Source organism: Coprinopsis cinerea (genome assembly GCF_000182895.1).
Source record: "Coprinopsis cinerea okayama7#130 chromosome 2 map unlocalized cont3.2, whole genome shotgun sequence".
NCBI lineage: Eukaryota > Fungi > Basidiomycota > Agaricomycetes > Agaricales > Psathyrellaceae > Coprinopsis > Coprinopsis cinerea.
In genome coordinates, this window is record NW_003307543.1 from 1,022,027 (window position 1) to 1,040,790 (window position 18,764).

Consider the following 18,764-nt stretch of genomic DNA (forward strand, 5'->3'; position numbering starts at 1 on the left):
AAATACCATAGACACATGACGATATAGATTATCAGGTATCACAGAGTATACTGTTACACATCGGGACTATTGAACGATTGGTGGTGGTACATGGGGATTATACAAGTTATACATCTCCTTCGTTTACTTCGAGTCACCAAGGCCCATGGCATTCTTGGCCTTGTCCATCATGGAATCCTAAGGATCAATCGTATCAGAAGAGCCTCCCAGCATTGACGTTCTCTTAAGATGTTCACCTGGTTCTGGTTAGAGTTGGAGCTCATGGTGTCGCCCATCTGCTGGCCAGTGGACTTCTGGCTGTTGGGTTGCATGCTCGAGGCAGCAGAGTCCATGGTGCCTTTCATGCGGTCACCAGTGCGTTCCATGGTGGACTTCTGGGAGTCGGGCTACGACTATGGCGTCAAGACTCGAGGCTTCGTCGTTGTGTGGAAGGACATACCTTCATAGTGGAGCCCATCTTGTCGGTGAAGGATTGACGGCCAGTATCAGACATTGCGATAGAGATAGTTGCTTTAAGTTGGCTATAAATGAAGGGTTGAGTTAAACGACAACCGAGAGGCCGACAGGGTATGTTGGTACCAACCTTGGTAAAAGAAATCGGAAGAGGTTGATGAGGACTATTGGATGAATTCGAAGAGGTTTAAATACCCCAGATTCATCGATATTTTGGTGACGTATGGTGACGCTCCCATTTCGAAAATGACGACGCAAACCCACCGCGGATCGGGCCCAAACAACAAGATCATCAGTTCAGCCTGGGGTCTCAATGGAGTCCGCAGTCAGAGTTCACATCCGCCTGAGCTTCCGAGTCCACTCTCGATGTCAGTGATATCACATCTACACGAGAGGGGACTTGCCGGCTCCGGGCCTGGAGGAGTTTCCCAAATAAGGACATACAGATGACGCATGCAGGAGAGTATCGCGATCTCTCTGATCGAGTCGCGGTTCACTTGGACCACATAGCGGCAATGGCACCCATTCGTGTAAGGCACCCAGGGGGCGTCTGCACCATCCAAGTCCCTCTGGATAATGACAGCTACACAGTTGGAGACCTCCAGCAAGAGATCTACAAGGCCTCGGATATCCTGCCGTCAAGACAAAGCCGTGCGTGCACTGTCCAAGCTATCAGGACGATGAACTGAAGTTGCTTTGCGAATAGTCAAGTCAGGATACCCACCTCGCTCGCTAACGCTAGTACCCGAGCTACCTATCTCAAGCTTGGATTTGAAGTCTGGGGAGCAACTGATCGTACAAGGAGCCGTGGAGTCGTCTGCGAGAGGGACTTCTGCCGCAGCCTCTCCACCACCGAGGGCTGCTGCTGCTGTCCCAACAAGCCCTCCACGACAATCACAGACTGCATCAATAAACGGACCCTCGAAGAAGAGTGGACCAGAAACTGTCCAAGTCGATGGCGGATATCTCATTCATCGGGTGAGTGACTATTCGGACGTGGTGGTACCATTCGTAACTTCATCTCTATTACAGGTCGTACCAGATGACAATTCATGTTTATTCTCTTCACTGGCTCTGATATTTGAGGGGTCGATATCGAATGCTCAGAAGCTACGTAGAGGTGTGTGTGTTCGTCTTGGGTGCAAGTGTCCGAACTGAGAGGTCGTCCTGCCCAGCCGTTGTGGACGGAATCAAAGCCGACCCAGAGACGTGGAACGAAGCTATCCTCGGGTATGCTTTCCCCGCCGGCATTCTGTCTTCCCATTGACGGTTGTCTACCTCAGCATGCCCCCTTCCCGGTACATCGACACCATTTCCAAGCCAACTTCATGGGGAGGAGCCATCGAGCTAAGCATCCTAGCCAAGCACTACAACACCGAAATCGCCAGTATCGACGTCGAAACAGGACGCATCGACAAATTCTCCCCTCCTGAAGCACCTGGTGAACTCAGCAGGTGTTTTGTCATTTATTCCGGTATTCATTACGACGCCATCTCGTTCTCGCCTATGGAGGAAGCACCGGACGAGTGGCACCAGAAGTTATTCCCTGTCGTGAGTGTCTGCGATTCAGCTTTCGATCAATAGATGGGCGTTAAGGTTCACTCTGACAGAAACCCGGGAAAGACGATGACGATGCTATCATTGTCGCAGCAAAGAAACTAGCAGATGCTCTACGAGCGAAGAAGGCATATACCAACACTGCAACCTTCGACTTGAAATGCGAGGTGCCGCTGTCCGCAACGTCTTGGAGGTCCTGATAATTGACGATGCTTTATTAGGTGTGCGGACAAGGCTTGAAGGGAGAGAAGGAAGCAAGAGCACATGCAGAACAAACGGGGCATGTTCGTTTCGGAGAGTATACCAAATGAATATTCATCGTAGCATCGAGGAAGGTCATGCAATGTAAATGTACCACAATTCATCGGCGAATGAAGTATGTAATGCAACCTGTAGAAAACTTAGCCGACGGTTCTCCGATGTATCGGTAGTGCTGGATGTCGTCTGGCAAGACCTGAGGCTACTAAAAGCAAAACAGAAGCTTGGGGGCACCGCGGATTGAACGCGGGACCTTTAGAATACAACTCTTGCGAATTGCTTCAGTCTACTGCTCTCCCAACTGAGCTATGCCCCCGATGAATGACTGCGCCCCTCTGCCAATGGTCGGGTCGTTGTCGCAATCCCAACGATCGCTTGAAGGGAAGGTGACTCTAAGAACCGGAACAAGTAAGTAATTGGTCAAACAGGGGCCTTGATAATAATCAGCAATAATGCCAATGGTACCGAGACTTGGAAAGGAAGTGAAGAACTGTCACAAGAAGTAAAAAAGCAAAAATTCCATGATTAAAGGAATAGAATGGGGGCACCGCGGATTGAACGCGGGACCTTTAGAATACACAAGTGCTTCGTGCTTCAGTCTACTGCTCTCCCAACTGAGCTATGCCCCCATGCGAAATAGCCAAATGCCTAACGTTGCCAAACGTCCCACGTCCGAGAGACAAGCTATGCAGGCCAACCGGGCAGAAAGACAATCGCTGTAGCTCGGCCCGAAAGTCAACAAAACGGAGTTCGCTCGGGGCGACAAGGTATGATTGCGTTCACAGAATGTTCTCGATATCCATGATAAGAGGGACATGATCAGATGCCCCGTATATCTCGTCTCTAATCTCACACTGGAAGGAAGGTTAGCCTTTGCCAAGTATATCCCAGGAAACGAGTACCTTCTTCACTCTGTCCACGAGTTTGGTGCTCAAGACAACTGACGATGATAGAATAGTAAGTACATGTGATCTCCCATGATAGAATAAGACCTACACATATCAAGCCGCCAGCCATTGCCCTTTTCACGGCTTTGGAAGCGGTAGCTCCAATATGTGTAGTGCTGAAGATCGGGATGCAATTTCCGCCACACGTCAACAAATTGAGGCCTTTCAGGATCGTCTTCTGAGGCAAGGATCTTCTTGAACGCGGTTGTCTCAATTTCAGTGTACCCTGGTTGTTTGTTCCAAGCTTTCTTGGAATTTTGCAAATCTGACGAAGAGGACCGTGATTCCTCCGCATTTGGGCAGTCAATCCTGACATACCTTTCTCCGTTGGTGCGACGTTCAAGTCCCCAGTCCATATAACTGGCTTTTTTTTGTCCAGTTCGCGGATATAGGCCTCAAAATGGGTTTGCCATTCCTTTTTCGCGTCCATGGTCTGTCGAACCAAGGTCAGCGGTGGAACGGGGCGGTCGATTGAGGGGCAACGCACCTTGAGCTCTTGGCCGGCGTTCACAACATACGTCCCAATCAAGTACGCATTTTCAAATTCGAGAGTTAGAATGCGCCCCTTGGGATTGGGGTGTCCGGGTAGTTTGTAGTCAACATGCAGAGGTTTGACCTTGGACAGTATTGCAGTTCCAGCTATTACAAGAGTCAGCACAGAGCTAAATTGCCATAGCGTTCAAGCCTGACCATATGTCTTTTTGTCGGATATAGACCAATACTGATGAGGGTAACGCGACTTCAAGGCAGGATCCGCAGGAATATCATTGACCTGACAGATACCAAGGATGAGATGACAAACTGAACTCGAACTTCGAGCTTGACATACTTTTGTTTCGGTCAGAACCAGGATATCGGCATCTTCAGCCTCAACGTAGTACTTGAAGCCCTAGGTGATTTAATGCTCGCTCCGTTTGTCACTTTGAATGTTGAAGCTTCGACCACGTACCTTTCTCATGCTGGCGGCGAGACCACAGACATTCCACGTAGCGATCCTCAACGTGCCTTCGTCAGGCTTCTCAAACTCAATGTTTACAGGCAGAGTTTTGTTTGTGGGCTGTCCGTTATGGGGGAGAGAGTCTAGAGTCCCGGTTTTCTTGGGTTTCTTGGTGAGTTTGGATGAAGTGGGTTGTGATTCAGCGTCGTCCGTGTCTGTGTCACGATCTTCAACTTTCCGCTTGGTTGCAGAGCGAGAAAGAGACTTGGGCGGCATTGCGGTCAAATTCAAGTGTACAAAACCTCTTGACGTGGTTATAACGCGAACTAGGCCAAAGAAACGCGAAGGCAAGAAACGAAGGACCATCAAGGCGACTTTGATACCACGTGAGATTAACCGCGGGACTCGGACGAAAGGGGCAACACCTTCCATTTCGGCAGAGTCCGATCAGAAAAGTTGAACTTGTGCTCAGTGCCAACTGTTTGGCCTTAGCTTTTTCTCATTTCAAGCCGGTAATGCACAATTTCTCCATACGTTCTCTAGTGAGTTGACGTGTAGCCTATATCGCAATGAAGAGCTGACTTCTGTGAGATAGCTCTGACACTCATTTTTAGGCTACCATTTATGACGAAGGACCGGGATTGAGTCCGACTCATTTGCATCGACAGTTTGGTCCCAACGGTTTAGTAGAATTGCCTTTGGCAACTGCGCCAAACCTTCAAGACATCATTTTTGAATGCTCACACATCGCGGTTTCTCTGCGTGGATAACGGTAGACGACGAACCCCTCCCCGAGTACCTTGTCGCCGTGGACGAAAGCTCCCACCGAGTATCATGTTGGATCCCTGGTGAAGAAGGGCAGGTGTGTGATAATGATTGGATTACGGGAAGGAATGAAGTCTGACGTTGCTCTGTCTGCAGTCCTTCACTGTGTGGTGGCAAGACCATGGCGGCAAGGTTGATACTTGTTCTTTCATTCTGTTGGACGGGCTCGCTGTACCGGGACGCTTTTTGTTTGGAGAAGGAGTTTCTTCAAGATCAGGGCTTCGTTCCTCTCATATGACGGAAAAACCATTTGTCTTCACCAAGGTTCCTCAGGAAGAAGACAGTGCGGAGAGTAACAAGGACGCCGGGACGATAGTCGTGAAAATCAAGCGTGTAAAGCGCGTTGCGGCTCGTCCATCCAACCCGGTACGACCTGTTGGCGACGTTGCGGCTTCGGGAAAGAAGAAGGTCGGCGATCTCTGCGTGGGGTACGTCATAAGCTCTGCGCAATACAATTTGTCCTGACTACCCGACCCAGCTTTGGTCAAGAACGAAGCACAACTCTGCAGTACCATTCGACATGGTCCGTCGTGCCCTACGATGATCCCGAATCCGAAAAGCCTTCGACATACGTCTCTTTTGTCTTTCGTTATCGGTCGGCAGGTATACTCGGTGTCTGCTTGAAATATATTTGCAGCATCTAATGCACTCATTTAGAATTCTTGGAGTCGCAGGGTATTGCGCCTGACGTAAAACAGCGCATGGCCCCGAAATTGGGTGAAAAGCGCCGTGTATCCAGCTTACCACCTGCAACCCTGGCGGCTGTTTTGGCTACGCCTAGCCCCAGCCCACCCAAGAAGCCCCGCCTGGAATACAATCGTCCTCGACTCACGGAACCTATCTCAATTCATGACCAAGGAGCTTTCGCTACTCGCAGAACATCTGGAGACATCAAGCGAGTGGCGAGCTGGAAGGACGCCCCTTCCCTCCCTTCGCAAGGTGTCGTCATCTTTCCGCGGTCACAAAGAGCTATCTCCACCACGAATCACAACTCATTTCTCCCATCCTCCAACTCCAGCGAAACGTCTACGCTTTCTGATGATGATGACGACCGTTATGAACGATCCTTCAGTTGAATTGCTATATCCGCTTTCCTCTAGTGTTTTGTTCTATGCTCTCGAGTGCCTGTTTTATGTTTTCGTTCCTATGCTCTCGCATCGTTATCACCTCGCTATCTTTGCTTTCCTGCTGTCTGGTTGCTGTCGAACAATCGCTTCCTTTTATATCTATTTCCCCTGTCTTATCTGTACAGTGTCATTGGACTGTGTCCATCATAATATACCAGATTTAAGCCTATGTAACCTGAGCGCTAATTCCTCTAACGGTGCAGCCCCTATGGTGCGGCCACGTGATATGCCTACCGCGTCGCGACTTTCCCGCGCTCTGGTCTCTGAGGACATCCTTGTTTCTTGACTTGACACTTGACTTGAACCATCCCTGGGACACCACCTTCTTCACCCACTTGAAATGCCGACCAAAGATCCACCGCAGATATTCCGCGCCAAAGATACAAACTATCCCATCCACTTTTACTTTGTCGACCAATTCAGTCCCGCCGTCAAACGGAAATTAACCGACGATATAAGGGTGAAACTGGGACCATGTAATTCTGTTTTATCATGTGGCTGACGAGTTTTAAAGAGGCATGGTGGGAGGGTTGTCAAAACTGCTGAAGGAGCCGATTATGGACTCGTACGGAGCGGTACAGATCGTGCCGCAAAGCAGGCAATGTTCAGGATCAGGGACAGTGCAGCGACGCGAAATCTCAAGGTCCAACATGCGAGCATGATTGAGTCAAGCATCGCTCGTGGTCAGCTTACAGAGCAGCAAAGCCTCGTCAAAGGAATGTCTGGAAGGCCTGGAGGGTATGCACTTCATGCCTTGGAGAAGATTCTGTTGACACTGACATCGTCACAGACGTACACCGTTCACGAAGAGGGAGGATGAACAATTAGCGAGGTACATTGCTTACATGGTACCCAATGCTGAACTTGGGGGTCGAATGGCACTTGGACTTTACCAAGATTTATGTGATGCTGTACGTTGTTTTGTGTTCCGAGCTATTTGTAACCTCTGACTGGTTCCTTTGCACTGATTTCCCTGTAGGCCGAAGTGGACGATGATTCTAAATGGGCATCAAATCACACCCCTGAAGCCTGGAAGAACAGATACAACAAGAACAGGGCTAAAATGGACGAACTAATTGAAGCGATGATACCTCTCGTCAACCCGGAGAGAATCCACCATTACCAAAGAAGCAGGGCGTACAGCAAGGCAGGAGGTTTTTTCAAGGACGAGGACTACGAAGGCAGTGAAGATGATGGTGATGACAATGACAACGACAACGACGATGAAGGTGGGCAAGGAGATCGAGGCGGGGATGAAGATGGCACTGGCGGATTTGAAGGTGGACAAGCTGAAAACGATGGGGATAATGGCTTTGGAGACGACCAACCGCCTCCAGAAGACGAGGAGGGCAATGGTTCACGGTCACCGCAAACACGACGTGACGATGCGCAGTCCGGCGGTGGGCGCAAACATACAGACTCTTCCGGCCAGCGCGAACTGGCGCGAAGCAATGACGCAAGCAAGAAGGCAGCGCAGAGTCCTCGAGGCATCGCCCGAGATGGACCGAGCCAGGCAGGTCAACCTAGAAGTAGGCCCAGCGACTTGGGCGATGGCCCTCCTGCAAAGCGTCAACGCGTGGATGCCGATCGCTCGGGGCGTTCTATTCCTTCTGGTAAACGCCCCGCAAGAAGCGCCCGTGGCCGCCCGACCGATCCTGAACCAAGTAGCTCTAGCATGTCTGGTTCAGATTCAGAGGGCTCGCAGTTAGTATTGATCACATTTGCCGATCGGTGGACGAGTCTGACAATCCATTGTACAGGGTGTCTGAAGACGACGAAGAATTCGAAGGCGGGCATGACGCCGAGGTGACTGCAGTCGACTTCCCTGAATTTCTAGACTTAGATGCGGACAAATCATCTGCCCCGGCACCGGTTCAGCCTATATCTCACCAGAGCACTCTGGTTGGCACGACCTCAAATACTTCCCGCAAGGATGAGGGTCATGACGTAGGTGATGAAGACGAAGATCAGGACCACGCCCTCAGCATAGAAGACGAGAATCCAGAGCAACTTCAGGCTGAAATCATTGATCTCGACGACGACGACGAATTTTTTCCAACAGACTCGCCCTTCAATATATCCAGGATTACAAGACTCTCTGTCGCCAGTCAATTAGTGACCTCCAGTCCTGTTAAACAGCAACCTGTACACATTTCTCCTCCTCCGCCAGCAGCCGACCCGTCCCCATCCCGCCCTCGTCGCCAAGCCGCAAGAAAGGCTGCACGGGCACAACCTCCTTCGACGACTCGTGTGACGCGTTCACGTTCTCAGTCCGTCGAACCAGAGCATTTCCAAAGTTTACCTGCAACCACCAAGGTCCGAAAAGGCAAAAGCAAAGCTTCTGCTCGTCAACCCTCGCCACAGCTCGAACCCCTCGAGGAAGACCAAACTGAAGAGCAAGGCGAAGGTAACTTCGACGATGGGTTGCCCCGGGAAACCTTGCGCGACGAAGAGAACGTCTTCCAAATGATCACCAATCAAGAGGACTATTCTGCCCCAGCGGCTAACCTCTACGATTTCGAGGGTATCGATGACCAGCCCCCAGCTAAACCCCGATCACTGTCAATGGAAAGCGACGACTTGCAGATGTCGAGTCAGTTGGGAATTAAGGCATCTCCACCAAAGCCACCCCTTCGATCTCGGGCCGTTTCCCGCGTCGCTCACAACTCTGCCTCGAAGCTTCGAGAGCCTGGACCAATCCCAATCAAATCGAGTCGCAGCAAAATTCGAGATGTACTGGCTGGTTTCGGGCCTGCTGTCACCGCCAACACCGCTGCTGTTCCTCGGTATTCCATGCCTGGGAAACTGGGCGGCCTCGGTGAAGTTGCCAGCCCGAAAGCTTCGTCGATTTTCCCCCTGGCTACTATAGCTAGGAAGCCAGTTTCCCGGAACGAGGGATTCCAAACACCAAGGTCACCCTTTCGGAAGGGGACTCTCAGAAGAGACTCGGCCAATTCGAGTGAAGAATCCTTTCCATTGGAAGGAACCAAGGCGTCTGCATACAAGCGACGAAAGACGGAGGAGATGAAACAGTCGCCCTATCAACCTCCCGCTGGCACGAGGGCGTCTATGTTGTTAAGTTCTCCACCAGATGTGGAGTGATTGGTGGAGACAGTTTACACTGTACTATAGTTCTTGAATATCTGTACTGTCTGATACCAGGATGATCTTTTTTCGCCAGCGTTTTTGTTTTTTTAGAAGAGAGGTGAAACAGAGGAGTACTAGTGGGATTGGATAAATGAGAAAGCACGTCGCCAGAAAGCCCTATACGAACGGAAGAATTCGCCCAATGTTAATGCGAGAATGAGTGGCAATAAGAAGAGGATTATGCGAGTGGATGAAGATATAAAGTAGTGGGTCCATGGCACATAAGTGGGTAAGGAAAGGATAGTGTGAGTTACGATGTCGATACCAGACTGTTCCCTTGCAGCTCTTCGAATTTCTGTCGGGCCATGCGGATGTTGAGCTTCAATGCAGCCGTTTCTAGGGACAGAGTTCAGCATTGTACTGCATCTTAGTGAGTGAAGATCGGCATACCTATCGTTGGGTCATGTACCACGACAAGGACATACGTATTCCTGGTCATTTCATCCAGGACCGCAGTGAAGTCCCATAGTTCCATTTCCAGAGAGTGGAACTCTCCCCGAACACGAGAACATGAATGTTTGAAACCTTTGATCAACTCGGAAGTTCTCTCGTATCGCTTTGGATCTAGCGAGTCTGTCGGTCCGTCTTCCTTGTCGTCCGAGTCCGCCAAAAGGGCAGAGGGATCTGCTGTCGTCGAGGATGTGGAAGTCGCGATGACAAGGAAGGTAGTTCGTTCGAAGAGGATAACTTCGGTTGCACTGCACGCTTGTGCGAATGTTGATAGGTGCTTTGCGAGGATGTTGGCATTTGGGATGAGGGTGTGGACAATGTTGGACCAGGCCTAGAGGGTCGGGATTCCATAAGCATATGGAACAGGATGATAAGGGTCGCTCAAGAAATAGAACCGACCTTATACAAACTTTCGTCATATATACTCGTTGGAAAGACCTCAATCTTGATATCCCCACTATTCTCAATCAACTCCTGCCTCTTCTTGTTGAATGTTGCTTGTCTCGACTGCCGCACAAGATCCATCTTGTGCACTAGCAAGAAAACAGCAGCGTCGGGACTAAACTGTCGCAATCCCTCCAGACAATCCCGATAATACTCCAGGTCTTTGTTCATCTCTCGACTCTCGACGTCGAAGACGTATATCATGACGCCAACTTGTTGGAAGATGGTAGCGCGTTGTGCGGTGAGGTAGCTGTCCATGAATGCATCTTGGCCTCCGCAGTCCCAGAGGTTGAGGATGAGGTCGCCGAGGAAACGAACGTGGTTTTGCTCGACGTCTATCGTTGCGCCCAGGCGTGCGGTAAGGGAGGCAGGGTTGTTTGAGCTGTCATCGCGGTGGTGATGGTGGTCGAGATGAACGTTGAGTTTAATGCTAAAGCGCCGATCAAGCCAAAGGCGACATACAAGATTATCGACCTCATCGAGGTCTTCCCACTGCCCGAGGCGCCCATTAACAGAACCTAAATCGCTTGTTACATGATTTCGCGATGACAATTGGTAGTCGCAGTCACCTTTTTCTTCATCGTGGGGTGAACGGAGGAAAGATGCAAGTGGCGGCGGGAGATTCGGCAAGTAAGACCGAGTGTTGTTGTGGGTAGTGCTCAGCAAATGCTGTCGACGGCGGAAAGTGGTGCACGTCGTGAGCAACAGCGGAGAAAGAGATTTCAGACGATGGCAAAGGGCATTCAATGAGCGACTATGACGAATTGTACCACATTGCCTCGCTCCCCAAGAAAGCCCAAGAAAGGTTGGCTCCGCGCGTTTGACTAACCCACGACAAATGGAGAACGCTGTTCACCGTGACCAACCCGCGAACACGTTGAATTTCGGACAACGTCTACAAAGCTGATTTTGTTGACCAGAATAAAAATACAATTACTGTTCTACGTGAATTTTCCTTGGTTCCAACGTCGGACATGGGACGACATTTCAACAGCGGCTGCAGCCCAGTCTTCGCCATGGTTGTGACCCTTGTTTTCACCGCGTCCAATACCCGCTCGTTCGAGAGCTTGGTCTTCCGTCAACGCCGTCAAGACTCCAAAGATTACGGGTGTGCCGGTGTCCATCTGAAGCTTCATGAGTGCGTGCGAAACGCTGTCGCAGATGTACTCAAAGTGCATGGTCGCGCCCTTGATGAGGACACCAATGGCAATGACGGCGTCGAAGGGTGCTTTGGAGGCCGGGGCAGCTCCGGGAGGTGCTGGGGTGCCGCTACGCTGTGCATTGGGCGTGCTCGATCCAAAGGTGAGGCCACCGAGGAGGTCAGGGATACTGGCTGCCTCTTGTACATGGGACCCGGCAATCATCCTGGACGTCGTTAGATCGTTCACAACTTGAGCTCATCAGAGAAACAGAGATAATCGAACCGTGAGCATGCCAGTGGAAGTTCGAAGCTACCGGGGACGGACTGGACGACGATGTTGTTCTCCTTGACGCCGAGCTCCTTGAGCTTGTCGATAGTGCCCTGGAGGAGGGCGTCGATGACCACTTTATTCCATCGAGCGTGAACAATGCCAATTCGCAGCGACGAGCCGTCGTATTGGACGTCCGAGGGCGTAATTCCTTTGATTGTAGGGTCGCTCATCGTTGCTGATAATGGCGACCACGATCCCGATTGCCGGTTGTGGGCGTTATCACCTGTGGGAACGGATTTCCTTGTATAACTGCCATCAAAAAATTCCCCCTGAACCTCCTCGACCACTCTTCTCCCAAAACTTTTACCGTTTCCCGTATACCTTGGGCTGGCCATCTGCTACAATGGACAATAACCTAGCTGGTAAGTCCTAAAGACTGCTGTTGAACCTTCTCTGACGACGACTCTAGCGACATATACCCTAATCTACGCGTTTCTGAAAAAGCAACAGCAGCCAAAAGCCGCTGAAGCAGTGAAAAAGGCGGCCAAAGGGACCGTAGTCATCAAGGATGACATAGAATTAGAAGGTCTGCCTCTAGAAGAGATTGTTAGAAAGTTTAAGGAGGTCAAGGAGGACTCGGATTCTGACTCTTCATCCTCGTCCGATTCGTATGTGTTTTTCAATTCTGGGGTCTTACTCGTCAACTAACTAGTTCTGCAGTGATTCAAGCGCTGAAGGTGCTTTAAACCCATGTATCAGATAATGTGGATGCTGATACAGCTCTCAGATTCGGACTCTTCGTCCTCAAGTTCTTCGAGCTCGAGTTCAGCAAGTTCCTCGAAATCTAACCAAAACATCAAGGACAAGAAGGCCAAGGCAACCTCGTCTACTACTTCTTCATCCTCATCCTCGTCGTCATCAGAATCTGACTCGGATTCCGATTCCGACACCTCTGTTGAAGCACCAAAACCATCGTCTTCGCCGCCAAAGAAACCAACCAAGGCCTCTTCGCCTGCCTCTTCCTCTTCTTCCGACAGTCAGTCCTCTTCATCTATTCTGGACATTCTGATCTGATTTCACACAGGCTCCTCCGATTCTGATTCGAGCTCTGATGACGAGAAGGCCTCTAGTTCTGAATCTGAAAGTTCAAGCTCTGGTTCCGAGTCTGGTGCGTGCCATCCACCTTTCGCCATTCTTCAACGCGCGAAATAATAACCCGTTACGTGCAGACGATGAATCCAGCGACTCTGCTTCAACAAAGGTTTCCCCTGCAAAGAAGAAGTTGACCAAGAAGAAGTCAGACGTCCAAAAGAGCGAACGCGACTCAAGCAAAACTCTATCGTCAAAAGCGTCCTCGAGCTCGAGTGGTTCAGAGTCCGACAGCTCTAGCTCCGGCAGCGACTCGAGCGACTCCAGTGATTCAAGTGACGATGATAAGCCCGAAAAGACCGCGAAAGCAAAGAAAGAGGAATCCAGCAGCAGCAGCAGCAGTGAAAGCGACAGTGACAGTGACTCTGATGATTCCAGCGACGATGAGAAGGAGGCCCCCAAAGTTGAAGAGAAGAAAGCAGACGAAGATCAACAGCGAGTGACGAAGAAGAGAAAGACGGACGAGTCTGGTGCGGCTGTCGCGACTGCGACCGCGGATGTCAGTCGGGAGGTTTCAGAGACTGCACCGAATGGTAACGGCGATGGTTCCAGCAAGAAGGGGGGGACGAAGAAGAAGGTCCAGGGAGAGCGATTCATGCGTGTAAAGCCTGACCAGTTCAAAGTGACGTTCGATAATCGTTACGAGGCCAAGGTCAGCGCATTTGCTTTCTGAACTGTGGATGCCTTGATGCTGATGCTTCGTTCATTATCAATAGCCTGGTTCTCTCTCGGATTATGGCCAAAAAGCCCATCAAGACCTCATTGTCACCCGCGGCGCAGGTTTCCGAAAGGAGAAGAATAAGAAGAAGAGGGGAAGCTACAAAGGAGGAGAGATCACTGTGCGTGTGACGTCTCACTTTGCCAAGCGCTCTGAACTGACTGTCTTTCAGTTGCAAACAAACAGTTTCAAGTTCACAGATTAATCAATGGGTGGAAATAGGCGACCTCTTAGGACCTCCAACGCGTCTGTCAATTACATTTTTCCAAGGATGTTCTGCAACAAGGGTATGGAGCTTTCGGCTGCGATTTCATTTCGATAGGCTGGCGCATCCAATTCAACACCAGATCTATGATAAGAATCCCTCCAACAGCAAGGATTATCTTCAATTAACATATGTTCCTGATATTGGCCTGATGACAAGGGTGCAGCGGCTGCAGATCTGAATGACTTGCTGAAGCATCCGTTGGTGCGTGTCAATCGACCTCTTAGCGCTCAATCAGCCTCCATTGCACCCGTGCGCCACCTTCCGGTCGCTTTTCGAGGAATGCTGACCCTTCGGCTGCAGTTTTGGCTGCAGTACCTGGCCGGGACGGGTGCTCTCTTTTTCGTTTACAATGGTGGCATTGCCTGCCATATATAAAGTCTAAGGTTGGTACAAGGATAGGTGTGGCCCACTGCGTCTTTCGAAAATGAGCTTCCTTTCCTCGCCCATCTCCGCGCTTTTCAACATCGCGAACCGATGGCTTTACCGCCCCATAAAGACACACTGGCCTTCTCCCTTCCCCACTCGAGCAGCAACACCCGAATATGTCGATGGTGAATACATTTTAGACTTGCCGGACGGGGCAAGGCTGGCATACCAGGTGCTGGGTTCCCAGCATCTGAATTCGGCGATTCCTCTTGTACTCATTTGTGGGATGAGTTCCCTGAAAACTGATTTCGTCCGCCTTACCGAGACGTTAGTTGAGACCCACACCGGTATGTGTCGAATACCCTAGTCATTCCTCGAGGTCTTATTCAGCTTTCCAAAGTACTCCTCTATGACCATCGCGGAATGGGTGGCTCCAAACTGACAGAAGCTGGTGACGAGGACCTCAGTATCGAGTTGATGGCCCGGGATTTGCTTCGACTCGTTTCACACCTGGGATGGTCCAAGGTGGCCCTCATCGGATATTCCATGGGCGGTGTGTACCAGTTCATGGGCTCCGATCAGATTATATTGACGATAGGATTAATTAGGTGTAATCGCCCAGCAACTCCTCACCCTCCCATTCCACTCCACCAACCCGACCTCCATTCCCTTCACTGTCACGCATGTTGTCTTGGCCTCGACGAGAAGCAAAGTCCACTCGGTTGGCCTGAAGCTCGGCCCTTCTTCTACAAAACCATTGACTCCGGAAGAGAGAATGGCACTTACAAGAAGAGTTGTTCACAGTCTTGTAGACCCGAAGTTTATTGAAGAAGATAAAGAGAGGTTCGAGAAACTCGTTCAGAGGTCTATTGTTGCTCTACCGTTAGTCGTCTACATTACGGTCGACATGAGATGTGAAGCTAATGGAGTGAATTTGCTAGGTACCGACCGAGTGCAGTTATTGGTATGGGCCCGTGATTTGTGCAATACGATTCCGTGTCGTTGACGATCCTCCCAAAAGCAAAACAAGCTATTGCCGTGAGTCCTTTCCGGGCACGCATTTCCTCTGAGTCTGACTACAACGTTTTCACCTCGAAAACAGTTGCAGAAATTCAAGTTCGACCACTTCCTCGGTCAACTTTCCCGTGACATCCAAATACTAGTACTCCACGGACAACTGGACCAAGTCATTCCCCCGTACTGCGGGCAGGTCGGGTGCTCTTAACCATCGTATATCCTTCCACGCCTGACCGATCGATGATATATTGCAGGAAATCCTCGAATCCATACCATGGGCCAGGAAGATCGAGGTGGGGGACAAAGAAGGCCAAGTACCTTCCCTCGATTTTGGGCATTATTGGTTCGAGTACTTTGACGCCCGAGTCTGGCACGACGTTATCCATACGTTCTTAGAGACTTCGTCCTGAACATATAAACTTCTCCGACATTTTTGTTGTACCATACCAATCTGTACAGTAACACAGCAGCAGCAATTCCCATTCTCCTTCAAAGCCCTTCGAGTCTTGTCCTTCGATAATCTCATCTGTAGAACGGGAACAATCCCTCTGCAACCGCTTCGCTTCGATCCTCGTTCAACAGACGAAAGCGGAAGCAGGCGCCAAGGAACAGGCGGACCCTTTGAGATTCTTTGCTCCCGGTAAACGGGAACAAGTGTTGCCGAAGCCCTGTGCAACGCCGTTAAGTAGTGCTCCGTCCCCACTCCCATCACACTTTCCTCTGCACCACCAACTGGGGCTGAAAGATCGAAATGACCGTTGTGCGCAGATCGTTCTCCACTTTCACACACAAAGATGGCGCCAAGCAAGCGTATGAGTTGTTTGGCGCAGGGCATGTTGGGAAGCGCATACCCCTAGTCCTGGTCAACGGGATGAGCATGCTAAGAGGCGACTGGCAGCGTCTGGTTGACTGTCTCGCCCCAATAAGACCTGGTGGGTGCTACCGTCAACTGGAAGAGGTATTCCGTGATACTGATGGATATCATTTCCAGTCTTGATTTTTGACCACAGGTGAGTTCCCCCACAGGCGTCCCTGCGTTCTCCGCCAACCAAGCATGGCTAGGGGTATGGGCGACTCTTCATTCTCCACCGAAGGGAATGAAGCCGTAACGCTAGAGTCGATGGCCAAGGATCTTTTGGAACTCGTGGCCTCCTTCGGATGGAAGGAAGTGGCCATTTGCGGATATTCCATGGGAGGTAAGGAGCCCCAGGCTGGCCACAGGATCTAGCTCAAACACATCTCCAGGCGCCATCACACAACAGCTCCTCTTCCTCCCCTTCCACCCAACCAACCCAACCCCGCTTCCCTTCCGCGTCACCCACGCGTTCCTGACCGCGACGTTATGCGAGAAGCAGAATAACCCTTCGTTTGGCCGTCAGTTTAAGGAGATGCCCCCTCCCAAGAACGGAGTGAAGCGGACTTTCGAGGAGAAGCGGGAACTTGCACGACCAACCACGGAAATGACCTTTGATCCAGCTTGGATAGCCAACAATCCGGAAAGGTTTGAGTGGTGGCTTGACCAAATGACATTCGGGAGGTAGGGATCCTGGTTCATGTCAGACAATGGAACGCGAGGCTGACGCATTGTGCTTGCGACGACAGGCCTGTTCGAACAATTCGTAAGTCTGGATGCATCGAAATTTGTATTGAATCCGGCATTTGACGTGTCTATCCCTCCTTCCAGTAATGCAAGCCCGCACGGTGCGTACCGAGGCGAATGGTACATCCGTTCTTTGATTTAACGACTGTTGTTGCTAGCTTGGCCGCATAAACTTCGACCGGTTCCACGAGAGAATCCCCAGAGAGACGAGGATCCTAGTTCTCCACGGAAGACTAGACCAGGTCTTGCCTTATGCCGCTTCCAGGGAGGTATTGAGACGTATCCCATGGGCAAAGGACCTTGAAGTTGGCGACAAACCCGGTCAAGTTCCTAACCTGGAATTCGGGCACCAATGGTTCGAATACTTCGACATCAATGTTTGGAGGGACGTCTTCGAGGTGTTCATGAATGATCCTCCGGCAGGGCCTCAGGCGCGCTTGTAGGAACCAAGCGGCTATACGCTGGCCAACGTCCGTACGTAGTCAATCGAAATCCAACCGTCGAACTCTTTTGCTACATCCTGGCTGTCGTCGATGGCGGTGTGCAAAACCGAGGTACTATCTTGGGTCTGCAGAGATAGCTGAGGTAAGTGCCATTTTCGCTGAGGACAGAGTACAACACGGCTATCAGTTGCTTCCATGGCTTTAATGATTCGTCGTGGAATGGCTGAAAGTTTTAAGCGGATCCGGAAACGGCGGTCCCAGAGGACCTCCAGCAGCTCGGCACCGTCCCCTTTCTGCCACAGACGATGGGAAGTTGCCAGAAGGTCAGTCAGGTCGACCTGACCAGAGTAAGAGAACTTGGCGTCTTCGTGAAGCCCTTTGTTCTTCACAGGCGGTGGCTGTCGATGGGCTAGCCAGTACAGGTCCGTCCCAGTTCCGGTTCTGGGCTTGATGTCTCCCGAGGAATCGAGGTTGACGGGAGTCCATACTACACCAGACCCTGCCGTGAAAGGTGCCATGTTCCTGTTCATTGGTCCCCAGAGGATATTTACGATTCGGTCGACTTGAGAGGAGCGACTGTGGGACTGGGCGCGTAAAGATCCCCATGGTTCCGGTGATACATAACGGAGGACCCGTTCAACGAGCGCTTTCCGCGCCAATAGGTCGATGGTTTCACTCTGAAGGGCCGAAGGAGACAGTAAGAGTGTCCCAGGTGGAGAGGGTCGACAACTCTGTTCGATGAGTTTGTCCACTGTTTATTGCTCATCTTAGTACAGTTCAATAATGGAACCCAACTTGCCAAGCGTACCTTTCGCGTGGATAGAACCACTCAGTGATGAAATCCGGAGCACAGCGCCTCTTGCTCGTTCCAAACCTGAGGAGAGATTTAAGCCTAATTCATGATTCTTGGAAAGGGCTTCATCAATCTCATGCAATTGCTCCTTGATGCGTTTTTCAAGAACGGCAGAGGTCTATAGGTTGTGAGCAGTCATTCCGCAGCGGGGTGACCTGACTCGTACGTACGTCTCCATTGTTCTCGAGGGTATGTCGGATTGCATTGCGGATAGTAATATCTGGTTGGAAGTTGGTCTTGTCCGTAACATATTCAAGGCCATTCGCCTCGCAAGTGGCTAATATCCTGTCCTATAGTCGTATGTCAATACAACCGCACGCACGACAATCGGACGATGAGTGCCAACCTTGCCGACCTGCAGGAGAGGTCTGATCATCCACATTCGCATTCCTTGTAGGTCTCTCTGTCCAAAATCCCACTTTGGAACCTCACTCATTCCCCACCGGCGTATTGGCCTCATCCCTCTGGCACCAAGCAACGTCGACCCTTTCCCCAACCTCATCAAACTGGTCTCCACCTGATCATCCAGATGATGCCCTAATGCCAGAGTGTTGCTCCCCGAGCTTAACATCGCCTTGTAGAGCAAGTCATATCGAGCATTTCTGGCGTCTCGTTCGAACGATTCGGTTGGCCTCGGAGGAAAACCGGGCTGACCCCAGAGGATTTTACTGGTGATGTGGTCCAGGCCGAGTTTGGCAGCGAAGTTGGAACAGTGGGTAGCCATTTTGTCCGATGAAGCTTGGAGATCGTGGTTGATGGTCAACGAAAGAATACGTGGCGAAGTCGACTCGGA

General features: G+C 50.8%; 11 protein-coding genes and 2 non-coding genes across 13 annotated transcripts; 6 read left to right on the forward strand and 7 right to left on the reverse strand.

Annotated features, from left to right (window-relative positions):
• Positions 1-3: 3 nt before the first annotated feature.
• CC1G_01131 (hypothetical protein) lies at positions 4-594 on the reverse strand. The gene is made up of 4 exons (XM_001833017.2): positions 584-594; positions 440-521; positions 237-386; positions 4-177 (listed from the first exon to the last, which is right to left on the reverse strand). The coding sequence occupies exons 2-4, from the start codon at positions 491-493 to the stop codon at positions 124-126; spliced, it is 258 nt and encodes an 85-aa protein (XP_001833069.1). The 5' UTR covers positions 494-521; positions 584-594; the 3' UTR covers positions 4-123.
• A 374-nt stretch (positions 595-968) lies between these two features.
• On the forward strand, positions 969-2,414 carry CC1G_01132 (hypothetical protein; the record flags this gene model as incomplete). Its single annotated transcript, XM_001833018.2, has 7 exons — positions 969-1,104; positions 1,160-1,431; positions 1,486-1,573; positions 1,629-1,683; positions 1,737-2,004; positions 2,064-2,177; positions 2,232-2,414. The coding sequence occupies 7 exons, from the start codon at positions 969-971 to the stop codon at positions 2,319-2,321; spliced, it is 1,023 nt and encodes a 340-aa protein (XP_001833070.1). The 3' UTR covers positions 2,322-2,414.
• A 79-nt stretch (positions 2,415-2,493) lies between these two features.
• CC1G_20023 lies at positions 2,494-2,584 on the reverse strand. Its single transcript has one exon. It is a non-coding gene; the product is annotated as a tRNA-Phe (tRNA).
• A 223-nt stretch (positions 2,585-2,807) lies between these two features.
• On the reverse strand, positions 2,808-2,897 carry CC1G_20024. The gene has a single exon. It is a non-coding gene; the product is annotated as a tRNA-Phe (tRNA).
• Positions 2,898-3,047: 150 nt separating this feature from the next.
• CC1G_01133 (DNA-(apurinic or apyrimidinic site) lyase) lies at positions 3,048-4,428 on the reverse strand (the record flags this gene model as incomplete). The annotated part of the gene is made up of 8 exons (XM_001833019.2): positions 3,048-3,122; positions 3,171-3,208; positions 3,265-3,393; positions 3,534-3,648; positions 3,703-3,854; positions 3,906-3,987; positions 4,045-4,104; positions 4,165-4,428. 8 exons carry the CDS (start codon positions 4,426-4,428, stop codon positions 3,048-3,050), a joined length of 915 nt encoding a protein of 304 aa, XP_001833071.2.
• A 460-nt stretch (positions 4,429-4,888) lies between these two features.
• CC1G_01134 (hypothetical protein) lies at positions 4,889-6,053 on the forward strand (the record flags this gene model as incomplete). Its single annotated transcript, XM_001833020.2, has 4 exons — positions 4,889-5,014; positions 5,074-5,405; positions 5,456-5,580; positions 5,635-6,053. 4 exons carry the CDS (start codon positions 4,889-4,891, stop codon positions 6,051-6,053), a joined length of 1,002 nt encoding a protein of 333 aa, XP_001833072.2.
• A 391-nt stretch (positions 6,054-6,444) lies between these two features.
• Positions 6,445-9,206, forward strand: CC1G_01135 (hypothetical protein; the record flags this gene model as incomplete). The annotated part of the gene is made up of 5 exons (XM_001833021.1): positions 6,445-6,564; positions 6,619-6,842; positions 6,895-7,015; positions 7,084-7,808; positions 7,865-9,206. The coding sequence occupies 5 exons, from the start codon at positions 6,445-6,447 to the stop codon at positions 9,204-9,206; spliced, it is 2,532 nt and encodes an 843-aa protein (XP_001833073.1).
• Positions 9,207-9,501: 295 nt separating this feature from the next.
• On the reverse strand, positions 9,502-10,886 carry CC1G_01136 (rraga protein; the record flags this gene model as incomplete). Its single annotated transcript, XM_001833022.2, has 5 exons — positions 10,715-10,886; positions 10,608-10,663; positions 10,101-10,527; positions 9,642-10,032; positions 9,502-9,587 (listed from the first exon to the last, which is right to left on the reverse strand). Exons 2-5 carry the CDS (start codon positions 10,622-10,624, stop codon positions 9,502-9,504), a joined length of 921 nt encoding a protein of 306 aa, XP_001833074.2. The 5' UTR covers positions 10,625-10,663; positions 10,715-10,886.
• Positions 10,887-11,086: 200 nt separating this feature from the next.
• Positions 11,087-11,787, reverse strand: CC1G_01137 (dimethylribityllumazine synthase; the record flags this gene model as incomplete). The annotated part of the gene is made up of 2 exons (XM_001833023.1): positions 11,087-11,510; positions 11,570-11,787. The coding sequence occupies 2 exons, from the start codon at positions 11,785-11,787 to the stop codon at positions 11,087-11,089; spliced, it is 642 nt and encodes a 213-aa protein (XP_001833075.1).
• Positions 11,788-11,960: 173 nt separating this feature from the next.
• On the forward strand, positions 11,961-13,629 carry CC1G_01138 (chaperone; the record flags this gene model as incomplete). Its single annotated transcript, XM_001833024.1, has 8 exons — positions 11,961-11,979; positions 12,027-12,225; positions 12,278-12,294; positions 12,345-12,593; positions 12,642-12,725; positions 12,787-13,358; positions 13,423-13,545; positions 13,597-13,629. The coding sequence occupies 8 exons, from the start codon at positions 11,961-11,963 to the stop codon at positions 13,627-13,629; spliced, it is 1,296 nt and encodes a 431-aa protein (XP_001833076.1).
• Positions 13,630-14,116: 487 nt separating this feature from the next.
• On the forward strand, positions 14,117-15,485 carry CC1G_13868 (hypothetical protein; the record flags this gene model as incomplete). Its single annotated transcript, XM_002911786.1, has 7 exons — positions 14,117-14,405; positions 14,459-14,611; positions 14,667-14,940; positions 15,000-15,022; positions 15,080-15,096; positions 15,161-15,268; positions 15,330-15,485. The coding sequence occupies 7 exons, from the start codon at positions 14,117-14,119 to the stop codon at positions 15,483-15,485; spliced, it is 1,020 nt and encodes a 339-aa protein (XP_002911832.1).
• Positions 15,486-15,801: 316 nt separating this feature from the next.
• Positions 15,802-17,118, forward strand: CC1G_01139 (hypothetical protein; the record flags this gene model as incomplete). Its single annotated transcript, XM_001833025.2, has 7 exons — positions 15,802-16,007; positions 16,067-16,085; positions 16,138-16,271; positions 16,321-16,612; positions 16,678-16,694; positions 16,760-16,776; positions 16,834-17,118. Exons 1-7 carry the CDS (start codon positions 15,947-15,949, stop codon positions 17,116-17,118), a joined length of 825 nt encoding a protein of 274 aa, XP_001833077.2. The 5' UTR covers positions 15,802-15,946.
• An 11-nt stretch (positions 17,119-17,129) lies between these two features.
• CC1G_01140 (tRNA(Ile)-lysidine synthetase) lies at positions 17,130-18,695 on the reverse strand (the record flags this gene model as incomplete). The annotated part of the gene is made up of 4 exons (XM_001833026.2): positions 17,130-17,869; positions 17,927-18,089; positions 18,142-18,261; positions 18,318-18,695. 4 exons carry the CDS (start codon positions 18,693-18,695, stop codon positions 17,130-17,132), a joined length of 1,401 nt encoding a protein of 466 aa, XP_001833078.2.
• Between the last annotated feature and the right edge of the window lie 69 nt (positions 18,696-18,764).